Genomic DNA, 17933 nt, shown 5'->3' with positions numbered 1-17933 from the left:
TGCCACCCAGGTGCCCCAACTCCCTGCCTTCTTATCAACATCTACAGACTGGCTGTGGAAGCCAGAATACAAAGGTAAGAGGGGAAACAAGACTTGCTTTACTTTTATAATTGTACCTAGAGATGGTCTTGTGTTTATAATTTGCCCTGAACTCAAACATTAGATATCATTCAAATAGTGTTTAGACAAAAGGATTCTAAATGAGAATTTAATTTAGCAGTTAAAGAGGACTGTTGTTCAGTGTTAAAAAGTCAAAGTTTTAAGTTAATTCAAGAAGCACAATATGGAGTGCTATTTTACCACATGAAATAAAGTGTGTGATGTTGTGGTAGGAAATATTCAACAAATCTGGGTTTTCTCCATTAAAAAGAAAGTCACAAAATTTTGAGTATCTAAGGTTATAGTTATAGTTGATCATGACTTTGGTATGTTTTAAACCAAGCATTCCTGTATAAACACAGGGTGATGTTATACAAAGGTAAATGAATATAAAAGAATTTAAAATGCACAATAAAAAGTAACAGGACTGTAATTAGCTTAAAAATGAACATTTACTCAGAGCTTAAAAATTCTAATTTATTTCTCACAAATGCCACTTGATGCTTGACTCACAGCTTTATTTACATTTGTCTACAGCATCATTTCCTCATGAAATGAACTAGTACAGCTTAGTTAAACCAAATGAAATCATAATCATCTGAATTGTCTGTAAACTATTAGCTAAATTTATAACCTTGCATTTGCTTAGTACAGCCAAAGTTTCAAATACAGAAAGCACAAGAATAAACCAATGGTAACATGTAGACTCTAGAAGATCATCTGGGCAATTTAGAAGGTGGACTTTCAAGAAGTCTGAGGCACAATTACAAGAGAGTAAAAGTTCTTGTGCAACCTACAGTAAACGTAGCAAAGAAAATTAAGACATACAAAAAAAACAAGGGGAAGTTCACTGTAAAAATATTATCAAAATACTTCTACATAAGATATTTTGCTTTCATCTTTAGATCAGTTGAGAAAAATCACTCATTTTAAAATAAAAAACAAATAATTTTGTTTGGTCTGTCTACTAAACACCTTAAAACTTTAAAATTTTTAATTGCAGTAGACAATAATTTAAAATTAAGGAAAAAAACAGAAAGTGGGTACTGATCCCCATGACAAAAAAATCCCCAAGCGCACTGTCGATTTCCCTTAATATACTTACCTTGCATTGCCACTGAAGATACTGCTAAGAGAAACCTTTCTGTTTTTAAGCCAGAGGACAAAATGGAGCTCAAGTCACCAGATTTTAATTTTGAGAAATAAAACAAACTCTGAAGTATTTTAAGCCATAAGTAATTTTAAGTGAATAGGAACAGTATTTTCTGCGTGTCATGCAGAAATAAGCATTTGTTACTCAAAAGAAAATTTTATGCAGTGTTTGAACATCTCAAGGCAAATAAATATTCACCTAAATTCACAATCTCTCTGTTGGCCTTTCAACCAGAGAAATACACTTCTGAAGCTTTCTTCAATTTGTTCCTCATTAACAATGATTTAACTTTGCACTACCATATGTGATAATTGGGTTTTTAAAGGTTATCACAGAGCTTCTTAAAATATTAAAAGATAAACATTTTGAAATATATGTTTTTCTCATCAATAATACCAGTAAAAAGAGGAACTGGTTTTACACTTTTGTTCAAGCTCATTTGTCAGGCAAGGAGAAATGAATAACATCCCTTTCCTTCTGCAATTCACAAGATTTTTCTTCATTAAATGTGGTGGTACAAAAAGTAAAACTGAGTAAGAGACAAAGATTCTAAGGCACCCTCAGCATAGGGAATTTCAAAATATAAGTTTTCAGTTGGCCGTTTTTTATTTTTTCTGATAAGAATCACTTTGACATAGATTAAAATAAACAGGTTGACTCCTTTTCCCAGATTAATATAAACAGATTGTTTCCAACTACTTTACCACAGTCTTGCCTCCATGCCCAAAGTTCAGGCAAGCCTAGGTTATCCTGTCTTCAGTCAAGAGACAGTTCACATTCGGAAATGAAAAAAACAAGAGTTCAAATTAGGAAACGAAGTACTTTGTCATAGCTGAAATGGTTTTAAGTGAAGCAAATGGTTGTAAATAATGAATGATAAATAGAGCATCTATTTGGGGACATTATGGCTTAAAATACTATTTACTTTAAATTTCACAAATAAACACAGCTGTATTGTTCTGAAAAGCAATGAAAGGCATGCACCTCTACTAGCAGATTTAGCACTTCTGACCAAGTAAGACACCAACTTCTTAAAAAATATGCTTCATGCACTGTACTGATTTTTTTTAAGATGTAAATTTTAATACATTATTTCTTTTTTGAACTTGAACGGGAACCAGATTGGGATGATCCAGAAGATGACCTGTGGTGCCTGTAAGACATAAGGACAAAGCAGATAATCTAGTAAGCTAGAGCTGGTTAACAAGCATTCATTCATAAGACTGCGAATATAATAAAAAATAAAACCTCGTTATGCTGGCAAAAAGAATAATTAAAATATAAGATACAAATGTATACACATAATCACTAACTAGTGTTTAGATGTTGGATGTGAGCCCAGTAATAGCATAACCGTAATTTAAAATCTCTATAATTTACAAGTATCTTCTCAAGATATAGCCACCTCTCAATTATTTAAGGTAATGAAGGAAAGCCTTGCAAAAATGTGTAAAATTACAGATAATATACAACAAAAGCATATAAACTTGGTAATGGAAGTGTGACTAAATCAATCCCTGTGATACACTGTAGTGTGTTAAGTCTACGTGTAAAACAAATACAGCAAGGCTTCTGTGTATATATTCATAAATAATTACATTTGGAAATCTAGGTCACATAAGATGATTGTACAATTAGTTATAGGGTTATATTCATGCAGCTAATATGAATAAGTCAATATATCAACCTGGGTAAAGTAGTGGTGTTCCGAGGGGTTGGCCCTGGGCTCAGGGTTGTTTAGTGTTTTCACCAATCACCTGGCTTATGGAATAGAGAACATGTTCATTAAGTTTAGATGACAACAAACTAGGGGGATTATATGTGGCTAAGATAAAAATTTGCAGAGTGGTAAGAAAGCACAGAATGAATTTCACTCAAGTACAGAGTAATTTTCTTACAAAGGAACAAATGCACAAAAACAACACTATAGTCGTGTGTAACCTTAATATCTAAACCTTAAAATGTGAAGCAAAATTAATCACTCTGTATAAGAAGGAATCATGAGGTAATCCTACCACTGAAACCAGCAATAATTAGATTCTACTTAATTCTTATTTTCGCAAGCTGAAAGGATATGGAAAATTTGCAAAGATCACAAAGGAAATCACTAAAATGCCTATATAATTAGACATTGAGAAAGTTAATGAAACTGAGTAATTAATTAGCCTGCTGCAGAAAAGGCTGACAAATGACACCTACACTCTCCAAATTTTAAAAATGTCAATATATTAAGGTGATCTAGTAAAGGTTTTTCTCCTAAAAAAAAAAAAGATTTGGACTGCAAAATGAAAAATGTATTAGCAACAAGAAAAATTTCCTTATATCCTCATAGATGAAGGGCACAAAACAATAATTGCTGTGGAAATGCATTTATACATATTTAAATGAGAAAAAGATTTCCAATGATCTAAAAGTCATTTTTTTTACTAGAGGCCCCAGAATTCTGATTTCTAATATTTAATGTAAAATTAATAACATAAATACATTTAAAAATCAACTTCTAAATTATTTCTACATACAGCCTCCGAATTACAATCTTAAAAGACAGAAATAACCGAGAGTTGGCTATAATAATCATATACGAAAATAAAAATTTAAACAATAAAATGACCGGATAGTGAAAGAGTGGTTTGATCTACAACTTTTCTAAGCAACCTGATCAAAGTACACAGGATAAACAAGTAATTAATGGTTTTGAAGTTCAAAGTTGAAAAGTGTAATTTAAAATTGGAACAAGGAGATAATGAAAATCTAATGCTTGACTAGGAAGTTTAATCTATTAAACACACTTAAGAACACCCATTCTTATTTCTACAGAAACCCAAACCTTTCAGGTGACCGTGATCTTGTTCGTCTTTTTTTGCGATCACCAGATGAAGAAGATCTAGAACGACTTCTCTTTCTGTTCCTCTCAGGAGATGATGATGAACTTGAGTAAGATCTTTTTCGTGGGGAAGAAGAGCCCCTGTGGGACCTGGAGCTGGATCTTCATTGATTGAGAAACAAATCAAACATTTCATTAAAAGAAGAAATGAGGCAGATCATTTAATTAACAGCTCCAAAAATAAACAGGATATAACAACTGAAATTTTGTAAGAAGGAATACTTACTGCATACTCAACAGAAGACTTCTGGTTCAACCATGAAAACAATTCTATTTAAGTACAATTACTTTAATTTCATCTTTTTAACATTCTAAGTGTTCATCACTTATAATTAAAAATCAGCTTATTTCATTTTAAAGTATACATAAATAACAAAACCAAAAGGTAACTGCATTTGCATGGCTTTATATCTAGAAAACATCCTCCCATTTGGGAAACAAACTTGTATATCATACACAACTTCCCGAGGCAAATAAACAACAATTCCTTGAGGAATTATGCAACTTATTAGTTAAGTTGCTATACAAAAGGCAGGGATAGGGGACAGCAATGAGAAAGAACAGTAACTATTAAACTGCCAAATAATCAAAGAAAAATAAAACGAATTAACTTTAAAACTCTCATTTATATTAACAATCTTTATTTTTATGAAGGACTACTATTCATGAAGTATGAAGTGTTGACATTCACATGTTTCAGGTAGAAGTAAATGTGCAAATGTTTAAATGCAAATTTTCTTCATTTACATATTTTGGTTGAAGGAATTTAGCTCAAACTTCCCAAAAAATTCACCTTTGGGCTTAAAATAAAATCAGAAAGCCCAAAAGGAGAATTCTTTGGAAAGTTATAAGCAATGAAAAAAAAGTTTGGGAAGAACATGAAAGCTGTTCTGTAAATCTGAATTCTAGTACTTCCCAAAGGGAACTAGGATTTAAGGATCTTCACCTAAGAAGCACTCAAAAGATCTAAAACATTGATAATACATAATAACAATAAACTCACTTGCTCTCCATTTTGTATTGGCTTAATAAAAGCTTGCGTATCATTCTTTCTTCCTTTAGTGTTAAACTGCAATTGCCCTCTAATGCTACAGATTTGGCTCCACTAAGCAATTATTTTTACCAAAAAACTATCATTAACATCAGTGTGAATTTCCACACAAGTGGAATTTTAGTCATTTTCTTATTCTTGTTAAATGCTTTAAATAAATGATCAATAAATCAACCTGAAGGGTAGCATATTTTGACCAAATTTAGGAATAAAACTTCAAGAAAATAAACACTAATGTTTCATTTGCTTATTCACAAATTGTTTCCCTATACAGGTTGGACTAAATGCAAACTGAAGTTAACAGTAATGCTTACTTAAGACCACATCCTACCTAGATTAACCAACCATATATATGTATTTTTTAACCAACCATACTTCTTAATTTAGTTTGTAAAATTTAAGAGGAATGTTTGTTCTATATATAGTATTTATGTATAACATTTTATATTTATAATTCTATAATATTTTGTATAATATTACCAAAAAATAGAAATATGAAACATTCCAGAAACTTTATCCGATGTAAATGACAAAACAGTTTCTGTAAATACTGAAACAATTGCCCTACAAAACAAAATCTGTTTTGAGGCAAGGTTAATTCTCTTCCTTTTAAGAACATAGTAAACTTTCTCTTTGCATATCTCTAATTTTATTTGAACTATTATTGCAAATATGACTTTAATGTACTAGAGATCTGGTGATAAGACTTGGCTCCATCTTCCTACTTCATCACATTTTAGCTAGCACAAAAATAACAATCGTTGCATTATGCAAAATAGTGATCTTAATTCAATCATGGGAATGTCTTGGCACACTGCTGGCAATGGAAACATCTCATGGTGAGAAAATTAAGCTGAGGCAAGTGCATTAGTTTTCTAATGCTAAAATAAAATTGACAAGTAGAAGCAAAATAAGGAAAAAAGCAGCAACGCCTTCTGCAGCCTTTAAATATTTTTTCTCTCTGCTTTACAGAGAGATGCTACCTCATTCACCTTGATTTCGACCCACGAGATCTCGAACGTTCTCTGGAACTGGAACGAGATCTTGACTGCGAACTGGAAGAACTTCTTGAACGGGACCTGGAACAACATGGAAGGATTTTTTTTTCCAGGACCACTTAAATGAACTTTGTGAAATGAACACTGAAAGAAAAATATATATTAGAATTCATTTTCATATAAAAAGACAACTATCTGAGATATATATTTTCAAAACATAGTATTTTAAGGTAACTAAAACATTTTATTAAATATTTATGCCCAAACTTAAGCTATTTTTTTTTTAAAAAATCAACTATCACTTTCCAAGTTTGACTAAATTACTCCAAAAATCACTCAAAATTGTACAAACAAAAACACTAAGCATTATCTCACTTCATTAATACTGAATACTTTCTTTTCACAAATAATTTTTAAAGCAACCCAGGACTTACACATCCAGGCATACTGAATGCTGCTGTTTATAATTTAACTTCTCTGATAGATCTCTATCAACTTCCCTAATAAAATTCCTTCTGTTTCCTTAGTCTCTAGCTAGTATGACACTTTAAGTATGACGACATGTGTATGTTTGTTTAATTGCTATGTTTTTCTGTCTACTCAAAGGTTAGAGAATTAAAGAGAAAATACATTAACAATCCTGTCATTGTCTTAGGTAATTATATTACTGAAAAATGATACAAGGGGAGATACAGCCCATTTAAATTTTAAAAATCACAAATGAAATAAAATTCACTTATTAACCTAATATATATCTTTAGTTTATCCCTTAAAATACCACTCTACAGAAAAAGATTACTATTATATTCACATCTTCAAATTACTATATTATCACTCCTGTAAGCTTTCAAGCTTTATAATACACAAACAAAAATTATCTAACTGTTAAGTACTCAATTAGCTAACACTTTTATCCCTAAATACCATTAAAATTCACGGCCTATGGCTTCGCTGCATCGTGAATAGAATTCTTCAAGGGAACACTGTCTTTATAAGGTACTGCTTTTGCTCACCTAAAATTTTCATTGTTGACTATGCAATCAGGTAATATTTATTGAAATTTTACATTACTAGCAAAATAATACTCAAGTACAACACCAACTAAATCCTCTTTTTCCTGGACATCTCAAAATCACGAGCATTAAGCCAACAGAACTAGTATGTCTGAATTTACTCCTTTATTCAAAATACCTCTATCAAAGTAAATTATTAAAACATTGTACATTAAGCAATGATTTAATTAGTATCTAGAAAATTTCTATACTAGACTTTAACATCATGAGTGTAAATATAATCTTCACTCAAAAGTTCCTAAATGTATACTACCTATTTAGATAATTAAGTATCACTATATGTAATGATTTAAATGAATTTTTAAAGTATTTTAAAAATGGCATGGTGTAAAAATGAACCAAGGAAGTTTCACATTAAAACTCTGCATTTCTGAAAATACTAGACAGTAACTTCACGGCACTAAGAAAAAATTATTTTGTAAATGTTGACTTGAATGAAATCTCTAAAATAAAAAGGAAAGCTTATTCAGTCAAGAAAATCAAAATTTATAAATAAAGAAGTTAGATACTGACATTTTGACTGGTGTTACCCTTGACCTGTACCCGTTTACCTGGACCTAGACCTTGAACTTGAGGGGGAGGATGAGCGTGATGAAGATCGTGAATGTGAAGATCGAGACTTTGAGCGACTTCGTCTATTAGATTTCTTTTTATTACTATCTTCTTCTTCACTGGCATCAAGATTATATTTTGAGAGATCGGCATCATCTTCATCCTCATCCTAACAAAAATTTAGTCAATTATTTAGACATTTGTATATTAATGCTATCTACTAGGAATAATGAACTGTTCTGTGTACTGGACATCTCCATATGGATATATGGTATCATCTACATCTCGGCAAATTCTCAATCCTAAAACTTGCCTACTATATTCCTCATCTCAGCTAAACAGATTTGACCATCTCAGACATTTCATCGAAGAAAACCTAAAAGTCGTACTTATTTCTTCTTTTTCTGTCACAATGTATTACCAAGTAAGCTGTCAAGAATTTTCAATTTTACCCCTTAAAAGTCCGTGAATCCCTCTTCTTTATCTTAGTTCACAATTTTGCTCTTTTCTCCAGTACGTTACAGTATAATCTTTCACGCAGTCTCCCTAACTCTAGAAATCCAGTCTGCCTCCCCAATATCTCAATATATTGATAGTCACCACTCTGAAATCTATCAGATTTGTTTGATCTCATTTGTTAAGCTTTAAAAATTGTTTCACACTGATTTGTTTAGTTGCATTTGAGGGCTTCTTATGATCAGACCTCAAGTGCACCCTTAATCTGGATGTATACATCAGGCCATAAAACTTTATACTCGACTCACAGAATAAATACCACCTGACCTGATGGTGGGGTTTGTCCCTCTCACCACATTCTCCCCCCTGCTCTAACCACATTGGTTTATATATGATTTTTTGATGTTGCTTGTTTCTTTCCTACTTAAATGACTTTTCTTTGTTGTTCTCTGCCTGAAAGTGCTCTGACCACAGCACTTGTGGCCAGCACCTAGTATCATACTATCATTCAAGGTCTCAGCTCAAATTTCATCTCCTCAGAAATCTCTCCATCCACTGAAAACAAAGTAGCTCTTCTCATGATGTTACCACATTTATCTTTACGATGCCATTGCTATCTAAATTATCTCGTTCATTTATATCTTTCCCCTCTAAAATTGAAGTTCCAGTAAAAGAAGGATGGCTCTGTCTCCATTATTATTGCATCTCCAAAGCCAGAATAGTGCTGGCCAGAGCGAAGCTCAAAATCTTTTTGAGAACAAATGAATACATAAAGCATATCTTCGCTACTGCACAAATATCGTTGAAAAGATTTGTGTTATATCATAGCTCAAATAAGACTAAGGGGAAGTAAGACAAAGAAATCATTTACCTCATCTAATTTATATTTAGAAAGATCTTCATCCTCATCCTCTTCTTCTCCCTCAGATTCTTTATCTTCAACTTCCTTTAAAATAGATGCAGGACCAACTGCCTTCCCTCTGTATTTTTTCTTTTTACGTCCAAACTAGAGAAAAAGTTTCATATTTCTGTCAGCTTAAAATGTTTTAAAATTACTATTTTTCTAAGAAATTACTTTTATATATTTAAGTCAATATTTTCAAGTTAATTGTAACAATTATATATTTAAGTTAGGACTTCTTAAAAAATGGTAGGCTACTTTAAAGGATACAAAGTATACTTAGAAAAAGAATATACATTTATTGTTCCTTTGCATTTAAGATATTTTTTTAACATGTTTTCTAATTTGTGTTCAACCTGCATATTAATGTATAGCTTACCTCATCATATTCACCATCAGATTCTTCTCTTTCTATATATTCAACATTTTCTCTTTCATTAAAACCACCACCATAGCCTAAAAAGGGAGGGGCATAAACTGTTACCCTATGACAATTCACTGAAATAACGAAAACATGTCAAAATCACCTCCAAGCAATAGAGGAAAAGAAAAATCTCATCAATGACATTTGCCTTAGCTAATTAAATTACTAGCTTAAAAAAAGCATATTAAAAAAACATCACTACGGGGTGCCTGGGTGGTTCAGATGGTTAAGCGTCTGCCTTCCGCTCAGGTCATGATCCCAGGGTCCTGGGATCGAGCCCCACATCGGGCTCCCTGCTTGGCGGGGAGCCTGCTTCTCCCTCTCCCTCTGCTGTTCTCCCTGCTTGTGCTCTCTCGCTCTGTCAAATAAATACATAAAATCTTAAAAAAAAAAAATCATTACAGAGAACCGTGTCAAAGTTAGATACTTTGGCTTAAAAAGCCCTGGTTGCTACATTTCTAGCTCTTCTCAATTTCAAAATGTCCTGTATGACTTAGAGTATGCATGGAATACATGGGTGGAAAACATCTCCTTAAATTCTATGCTATAACCAAGTTTTGAAACTAGTTTCTTTTGTACTTTATAATTCTTCTGGGAGGAGTGGGTTCAGTAAGAACTAAGAATCAAATTTCACTGATTACCAGTTGCAGACAGACTGTATTTTTCTGGTATGTTGAAATTTTGCTAGGTTAAAATGTAGCTAGGGTTTGGAATATTCCTAATTATATAAACAAATACGATGACATAATAAAGGACATCCAAATTGGTTTTAATACTATTTTTAATATATTGTTCAAAGTCACTCAGGTTCAGTGAAGTAGGCAGTAAATTTTTAAACTGAAAATACTCTATTAAAAAGTAATCAAGATCAGCAAACCACTATTCTTTGATGTCACAACGAACATCTACAATTGGACCGACAGTTTTTTGACACAGGCTGAAGAGAAACTGGAGTTAGTTTTAGAGAAAGAGAGTGAGATTTTGAATAAATCTCCCACTAAAAAAAAAATGGACATATGCAGGCAAGAGGAACATTACCTAACTACTACTGTGCATACTGCAGAGCAGTACCAGCACATAGAGGCAGTGATTCCAATTTAAGGATTTCATGAACGAGCAACACTAAATAAATTTATGAAACAAAGAAGTATTTTTAAAGAATTTAGGATATGTGGCTTTAAAATTACCAATCATGGGCATTTAAAAAAATGATCAATTACCCTATCATCATTTTATAAGACACACAAATAGAAGGGATTTAACTGTCCCAAGAAAATAATTTACTAAATTTAACTTTCTTAAAAAAAAAACATTAATCTTGTCTTCATTATAGTTTAAACCAGTGAAAACTGCAATTGTGTAGGTGCTTATCCCTCAAATACTTGCTTGTGATCCCTTTCCTCCTCCTCCTACCTTATTTCAGAGACAATATGGACTTCAATTATATTATACAAGAACTTTCTTTCGCTTCTGTACATGACATACACATGAAGAGGGTATTAAATACCATTAACAACTTTTCCTTAGTAAAATCTTGCCTCTAGCTTTTCAGAAATTAAATATAAAAAGAGAAACACAAATACAAATGAGTATATGCTGAACCTCAAGAAAACAGCTCATATTCAATGATAATTTTAGATTACAAATACTGTGGAAAGTTATAATCCACTATAGTTTCTTACCTCTAGATATATTTAATATTGTATCAATATGTCCTGAAATTAAGGTATGAGTAGTGTAAAACACAACAAATTTTAAAAGATAACTAAAAATAAAGATCTAAGCTTCAAAGTACTTAGAAGTAGGAGAAAAACAAAAAAAACTTTCACAGGATCTAGATGGAAAATAAGTCATTTTAAGTCATTTTAAGAGATGATTAATAATAAAGATCTAAATTCTAAAAACTTAAAAGGAGAAAATCTAAAACAAAAACAAAACAATCCACAGGATTTATATGGGAATTAATTCACATATAAAAAAAGGGAAGTGAACAAATATAATGCAATAGCATGATTATCTTCAGGTTAGCAGTACAGAAAAACACCTGATAAACTAGACTGTTTATATGTGGAAACATGTAAAAATATTAAAACAATTCTATTTAAAATCCAATAGTTGGGCTTCTAGAGTTCTTTGTTCACATTTAAGTAATTTGCAACTGAAAAATGACCTGGTAAATAAATTATTGCAGGATTTAAAAAATGAACTGTAATTCAGAAGTAATTTTGCATAGGTATGTACGTATAATTAATTTTTTTTAAGATTTTATTTGAGAATATGGGAAAGAGAGAGAACACGAACAGGGGTAGGGCAGAGGGAGAGGCAGACTCCCCACTGAGCAGGGAGCCCAATGTGGGGCTCGATTCCAGGACCCCAGGATCATGACCTGAGCTGAAGGCAGCCACTTAACTGACAGAGCCACCCAGGCACCCTGTAAAATTACTTTAAAATGAATATCATAGCAAAGATAAAGCTAGTCTCATGTTCTCATACAGGCTACAGAAGAACAACTTAATTTTTGAAAACAAGGACATTACTGAAGTATAAACTATTCAAAACTAGGAGAATGGCTAAGTAAATTATTTGTATAATTATTTGAAGGGATAATGCAGAAGTCAGCAATCTTTCAGTAGCACATCAAGTTTTCTTTTACTCAAACTATCCCATACTTAGTAAATGTTTCCCAGAACCTCAGACTTCCTTATTAAAAATAGTGAAGAGACACTGGAGAGCAATGCTTAGGTTATTTTCACACCTTCAACTGTGACCAGCAAAGATAACTAGTTATAGCCAGAGAAGTGGGAAGGGGTCAAGACACCAGAATCACAGAAAAAAATACTGAGTAAAGGAAAAGTGATAAGACATCAAACTTTGAGGACTTTAGTTTCTCTTGCAATAGTGAAACTTTAAAGGAAGAGTCATAAAATAGGTCAGAGAATATGAATAGATATAAGGCTTTTTGGGAATACAATTTAAAAAACTGTTAAATGTTTTGGACTTTATCCTAAAAAAAGTTTTAAACCAATGAAGTTTTTACTTTGGAAAACAAAACATCTCTGGCTGCCAATGGGGTGAGCGGGGGGAGGGCACAGAGTATGTACAGATAACAACTAAGGGGCTATTTCTCCAAGACAAGATATAGTGGTATTCCTATCTAGGAAAGTGGTGGAAAATAATTTTGGGGGGAATAGAGGAGAAATGAAGGAGTTATTAAGCACATCTAGATTTCTGGCTTATGCAACAAGCATATGGTGGGTAGAACTAATCCTGAGAAAGAGATCACTAGAAGAGGGCCAGGTCCTGGGGGAAAATCATGAGTTCAGTTTGGATATAATAAGTTTGACATTTACATGACAATGTTGAATAGGCAGCTGAATATATATATATATATGGGTCAAAGAAATCTCAGCTGAAGACATACATCTGAGTATTATGGTGTGCCAAAGATTAAACTTAGGGCTTAGAAAAAAATGCCCAGAAAATAAAGAGCAAAGAAAGAAAACTTAGAGACTGGACCTTGAAGAAACTCAACAAACATTCTGTGGCCAGGCAGAAGATGATTAATCTAAGGACACAAACTACCAGAGGTATGGGGAGAAAAAAGATCAAAAAGATGAAACACATAATTCAGAGGTGAAGGCAGGGAAAAAAAGGGAGACTCTTATTAGAAGGCCCCAATCTACCCAATCAATACAAAGGCCAAGAATGAAAAGAGCGGGGTAAAATTTTTGAGGATTGAAAAAGAAAAAATATCTAGGAAATTGGACTATAATCTCACATGAGAGAACATTATTAAAAAAAAGGGGGGGGGGATAAAACAAGAATTTCTGTGGGCAGTCTTGATGGCATAGGTCCAGATGATTCTGGAAGGGCTAATGGGTCTCATATCCCCAGAAACCACACAGTGGAAGCAGTCTGAAGTTCTCAAGGAAAGGAAAACAGGGAAGTAGTTTACTAAGTCTAAGTCTGACAATGATAACTATATATAGAAGGAAGCCTTTGATTATATGTTGTATGAATCACTACATGATAAAATCAGATTTGATGATGTGGTTGGGCTTATTGCTGATAACTGAAAAACTACATTCTATTAGGTAATTATTTTCATCTCACCACAGAGAACACACAGAGCCAATAGTAACCTACTACTTAGGCCAATGGTTACCAAACACCACCCAAATCACCTACAGATTTTTGGGACACACACCCAAAGAGCTTTCATAGTTCTACTTTGAAATCTGTTTTTAAAAAAGTTCCTCAAATGACACCAAGGCACAGCCAAATTTGAGTATTACTGCCTAACCTTTAGACAACTACCTTAAAAAGGTGCCTCTCTGCCCTTCCTAATGCCACTGTTTGTTAGCACAGGACTTATAAACTGGGATATTATTAAACAAAAGACTTTTTCGGGTATGAGAGAAAAATATCAAGATAAAAACCTAAGAGCAGAACAGCCAGAATCCTCAACTACTGTGCTCTTATAAGAGAATGTGATAGAACTGTCAATTAATTTTTAGTTATCTTAAAATCATTTAGTTAGAATTTGATTATATTTTACCTGTTCTTTCTTCTAACTTAGCATACTTTGGAGTATTACACATGTTACACTCTGATCTTCTGGCCCAATTCACATTACTGCATCTTTAGAAGAGAAAAATACCAAATTAATAGGCTATAATACAATGTAAGAAAAAAAGTAAATTTTTAGACATTCTAGAATTTTAAAATAAAAACTTGGATGAAATCACCACCATAAAGAAATGCTTAAGAACACCGCAAAGAAAATGTACCAGTAGGCTTACATTTTCTGAAGAGAAAATATGGATTCCAACAAGACTGAACTATCTAAGCAGAGAAGAAAAGCTATACAGTTTGAAGAGTGCCTTTGTAATTTTTTTCAAAAATGAAGCAAATAATACCTAGAGATTTTGATGCCTCAGGGGGAAAATTTGTTTTAAATTGAAGGTTTCACTAATTTTTCAGTCTCCAAACTCACCTCAAAGAACAGTAAAGTTATCCCTTCCAAATAAAGTTAAATTTTTTTTTTGAAGTGCAAGCACTGAATTTCACGGCATTTCAGATCAAGTGACTTAATCTGTTGGAGAATTCTCCAATATAAATTTAACATCTATAGGATCAGAAATTTATGTAAAACCCTCTTCTGATTCAGTCCTTTTTCATAGATGTGATTCATTTGCACAACAGAAAAGATGGAAGTTGGAAAAAATCTACACAGAACTTGAAAATCGAAAGTATTAAGAAAAACTACCTAACGAGATATAGTTATGGCAAACAACTTATGATTCTAAAACTACTTTGTAAACAGGCAAAATGAATTTTGCAGTGTATTTCGTATTAATGATGGAGGCTGAAAATTTTTGAGATTTTTCAATAATAGAAAGTAGGTTTTGGTAGTTTTAAACAGCCCTTTTTTCTGGAATGCAAGCTTACCTTAAGCATTCACTTACTAGTATACATAATCCATCACAATAAAAACGACTACTACCATTAAAAAAATAGAATTTAAAAATTCTTTATACTTCTCTATCAGACACAGACTAAACAATCAATGTATGTTTGATTTAAAGGTTTCCCTGGTTTGTCAATGTGACTAGTAAGAATTGGAAATATTGACAAATAGTGGCTAGACATATTATTATGGAAGAAAAAGTGGATAATTTAAAACACATACGTTTTGCACTGCCAGTCATTAGCACTAAAAAGGCCTCGGCTCTTTTCTGCAAGTGTCTTCCCTATTTCAGTACCCCCAGCTTTCATCATCTTAGCCTCAGTTGTTTTCTCTGAAAATAGGAAAATAATGCATTATGAATCTGGGGAAATTAAAAAGATGATCTGTATACAGTGGTAACAGAAGCTTTCTTAAATGCTTACCCCGACCACATCTATTACAGCTGGTTCTTCTGGCAAAGTTTACATTCCCACATCTGAAAATTAAAAAAAAAAAAAAAAAAAAAAAAAGACATTATATAAATTTACAGAATTTTTAAAATTCTATATACACAATTTTTTAGCATGTCCTCACTATATACCTGCATCCAGAACTTCTAACACCATCTCAAATTACAAAACAAACAAAAACAAAAAAGCAGCCCCACCCCCAATCCTTGCAATTTAGGTTGAAAAAATATAATATTTAAAATCACAAGTCCAGGATAAGAAACCTCCAATCTTTCACTAACTGGTTATGTGATCCTGGTTAGTCATTTAGGATCTGTGTATTTCAGCGTTCTATTAGCACCTATCATCGATTATAACAAAATCCCCCTGGCAAATGACTTGAGATAGGACTCTACTTCAACAATTACTGTGAGGCACCGAGACTTAAAATAAAATGAAACAGCTTGAAAATAAATCCTAGTATAGAAAATAAGAAGATATATACAAAAAAGTATTAAGTATTATAAGAAATACATAATACTAAAGATGGACCAAGGGGGAAAATAAAGATAAATCAGAGATGGCTTCATGGATCTTGACAAAATCATCTTTTTATAATGGAATCTAAGGAAAGAAGATAGATTATACTAACTAAAAATATAAATAGGTTCAGTAATTACAAGGAAATGGGAGTTTTCTGGGAGTATTTATCAAACTTCTGAAACCTAGTTGAAAAAAATAACAACCACAACCAATAAACTCAACACAGTGCAACACAGTATCACTTTATGTTTATATTCAGCAAACTTAATTAAAAACAAGAAAACTATCAGGTTCACTAACAGTGGTCTTAAAAGTGCATCTGTATAGAATCACATGCAAAGCTTAAATTTTTAAAAGTTGATTACTTTTCTTTTAGGTGTTATACTAGAATGAAATAAACGTGAATTATGAAATGGGCACTAACCTGAGCACACCATATAATTTTTATACCTTTTTTCCCCATAAAAAATATGCCTTATGACCCAAATAAGCATTGAAAATATATCATGAATATACAAACTGTAGAAATAATACTCTATTCACCTAATTGTAATGGAGTTGAATGTACTCTTAGACCTACTTCAAATATTTGCATTTGCTGTCATGACACCATCAAAGACACATCATTCCACAAGTAACCAACAACACAAAAATCACAAGTTGTTTAACTTTTGAAAGTTTTCAATAGTATCACTTACAGCAATGCTTATTCACAGCATATGAATTTGTTCTATTATATACTGTCAGGCAGACCTGACTCTTCAGATCATCCCAGTCTTTATGCAAATAAGCCATCCATTTATTATGAAATAAACACAACAATACTTCATTTAAACTACTTAAAGTGTGGATAGAAGTCAAATGTTGGGGAAATATGGATTTAATGCCCTTTAAGGACAGTAAGTGATTTAACTTTTCTAAAACTGCTATCAACAGCTATCAATTAAGAGTATTCACATTTGGTATATTTCATTGCTCTACAATTTTTGGACAATTACTTTCCTTGTATTTCCAAATAGGTACATTTGACCACCCTTCAAAAGAATCTGGCACTTTAATAGAGCACACTGGCTTCAGCAACAATGTCAAAAAGCTCAGCCACTAAAACACGTGCTTCTCTGCTGCCAGGAATCTCCAGGGCTGAGCAGGCAAAAACACAGGCCTCTCGCCTTTCGGCTCTAACGAGGCGAAAGGTTCAACTCTTGTGGCGAAATTAAAGATCAATAAAGAGAAAAATATCAGAACTTCCTAAATCAAAGAAGGTTAGTGTTCAGGGGTGGGGGGCGTACGAACAGTAGGGAAGAAAGCTGAAATTAAAAACAAAACAAAAAAAAAAAAAAAAAAACAAGGCAAATCATGAGAATCAAAAAGACGAGTTCAAGAAAGGAGCTTCCCGCGAACGAGAGTAAAGTTCTGCAGGAAAAAGTCACGTGGGGCATATCCAATAGCAAGCTGGCCTGGACTCTGGAGATTTCCTTATCGCTGAAACCCGGCCGAGGCGGGGGTGGGGTGTGGGGGCAAAAGGTAGGCCATCTCGCTCTCGAAAAAGAGGGGCTGCTTTGGAGAGACAATGTCGAGGAAACTTGGAAACATACTCAACACAAAGGCTCCCGAAAGAGCTCATCGAGAAGAGACTGGAGCCTCCTTCCCGCCTGGGAGCTGGCGGTTCGCCGCCTCAACCCGGCTTGAGGTACCGGAGACCGTAAAAACGGAAAACGCCGAGCGAACCTGGGAAAGCTTCCACTGATAAACCCTGCCCCAATTCGGGACCCTTCACGAACTCACTTTTTGTCAGGGCAAATCCAGTCACCGTCACTGACTCGGAAATTCTTGGTCGACATCTTGGACGCCGCCACCACAGCCACCCGCAGCTACGTCTTCGCAGGAGGAAGCGGGCTGGG

The 17933-nt window shown here is 33.2% G+C and overlaps 1 protein-coding gene across 3 annotated transcripts; it reads right to left on the bottom strand.

Annotated features, from left to right (window-relative positions):
- Window positions 1-555: 555 nt before the first annotated feature.
- Window positions 556-17932, bottom strand: ZRANB2 (zinc finger RANBP2-type containing 2). 3 transcript variants are annotated; one of them, XR_006409415.3, is made up of 11 exons: window positions 17818-17932; window positions 15484-15536; window positions 15284-15392; window positions 14150-14232; window positions 9547-9623; window positions 9138-9272; window positions 7810-7979; window positions 6180-6266; window positions 4080-4238; window positions 2940-3009; window positions 2314-2405 (listed from the first exon to the last, which is right to left on the bottom strand). XR_006409415.3 is itself a non-coding variant. In XM_026497809.4 (10 exons), exons 1-10 carry the CDS (start codon window positions 17871-17873, stop codon window positions 2342-2344), a joined length of 993 nt encoding a protein of 330 aa, XP_026353594.1. In that variant the 5' UTR covers window positions 17874-17932; the 3' UTR covers window positions 556-2341. The 3 variants fall into 3 exon arrangements, 2 of the variants coding, with proteins under 2 accessions (XP_026353594.1, XP_048076438.1); XM_026497809.4 differs by lacking the exon at window positions 2940-3009 and having other exon boundaries at window positions 556-2405; XM_048220481.2 differs by lacking the exon at window positions 2314-2405 and having other exon boundaries at window positions 2938-3013.
- Window position 17933: the final 1 nt, after the last annotated feature.

Source organism: Ursus arctos, unplaced genomic scaffold, assembly GCF_023065955.2.
Source record: "Ursus arctos isolate Adak ecotype North America unplaced genomic scaffold, UrsArc2.0 scaffold_12, whole genome shotgun sequence".
Classification (NCBI taxonomy): Eukaryota; Metazoa; Chordata; class Mammalia; order Carnivora; family Ursidae; genus Ursus; species Ursus arctos.
Note: the sequence above shows the minus strand (reverse complement) of the source record. Positions and strands in the feature narration are given on the sequence as shown.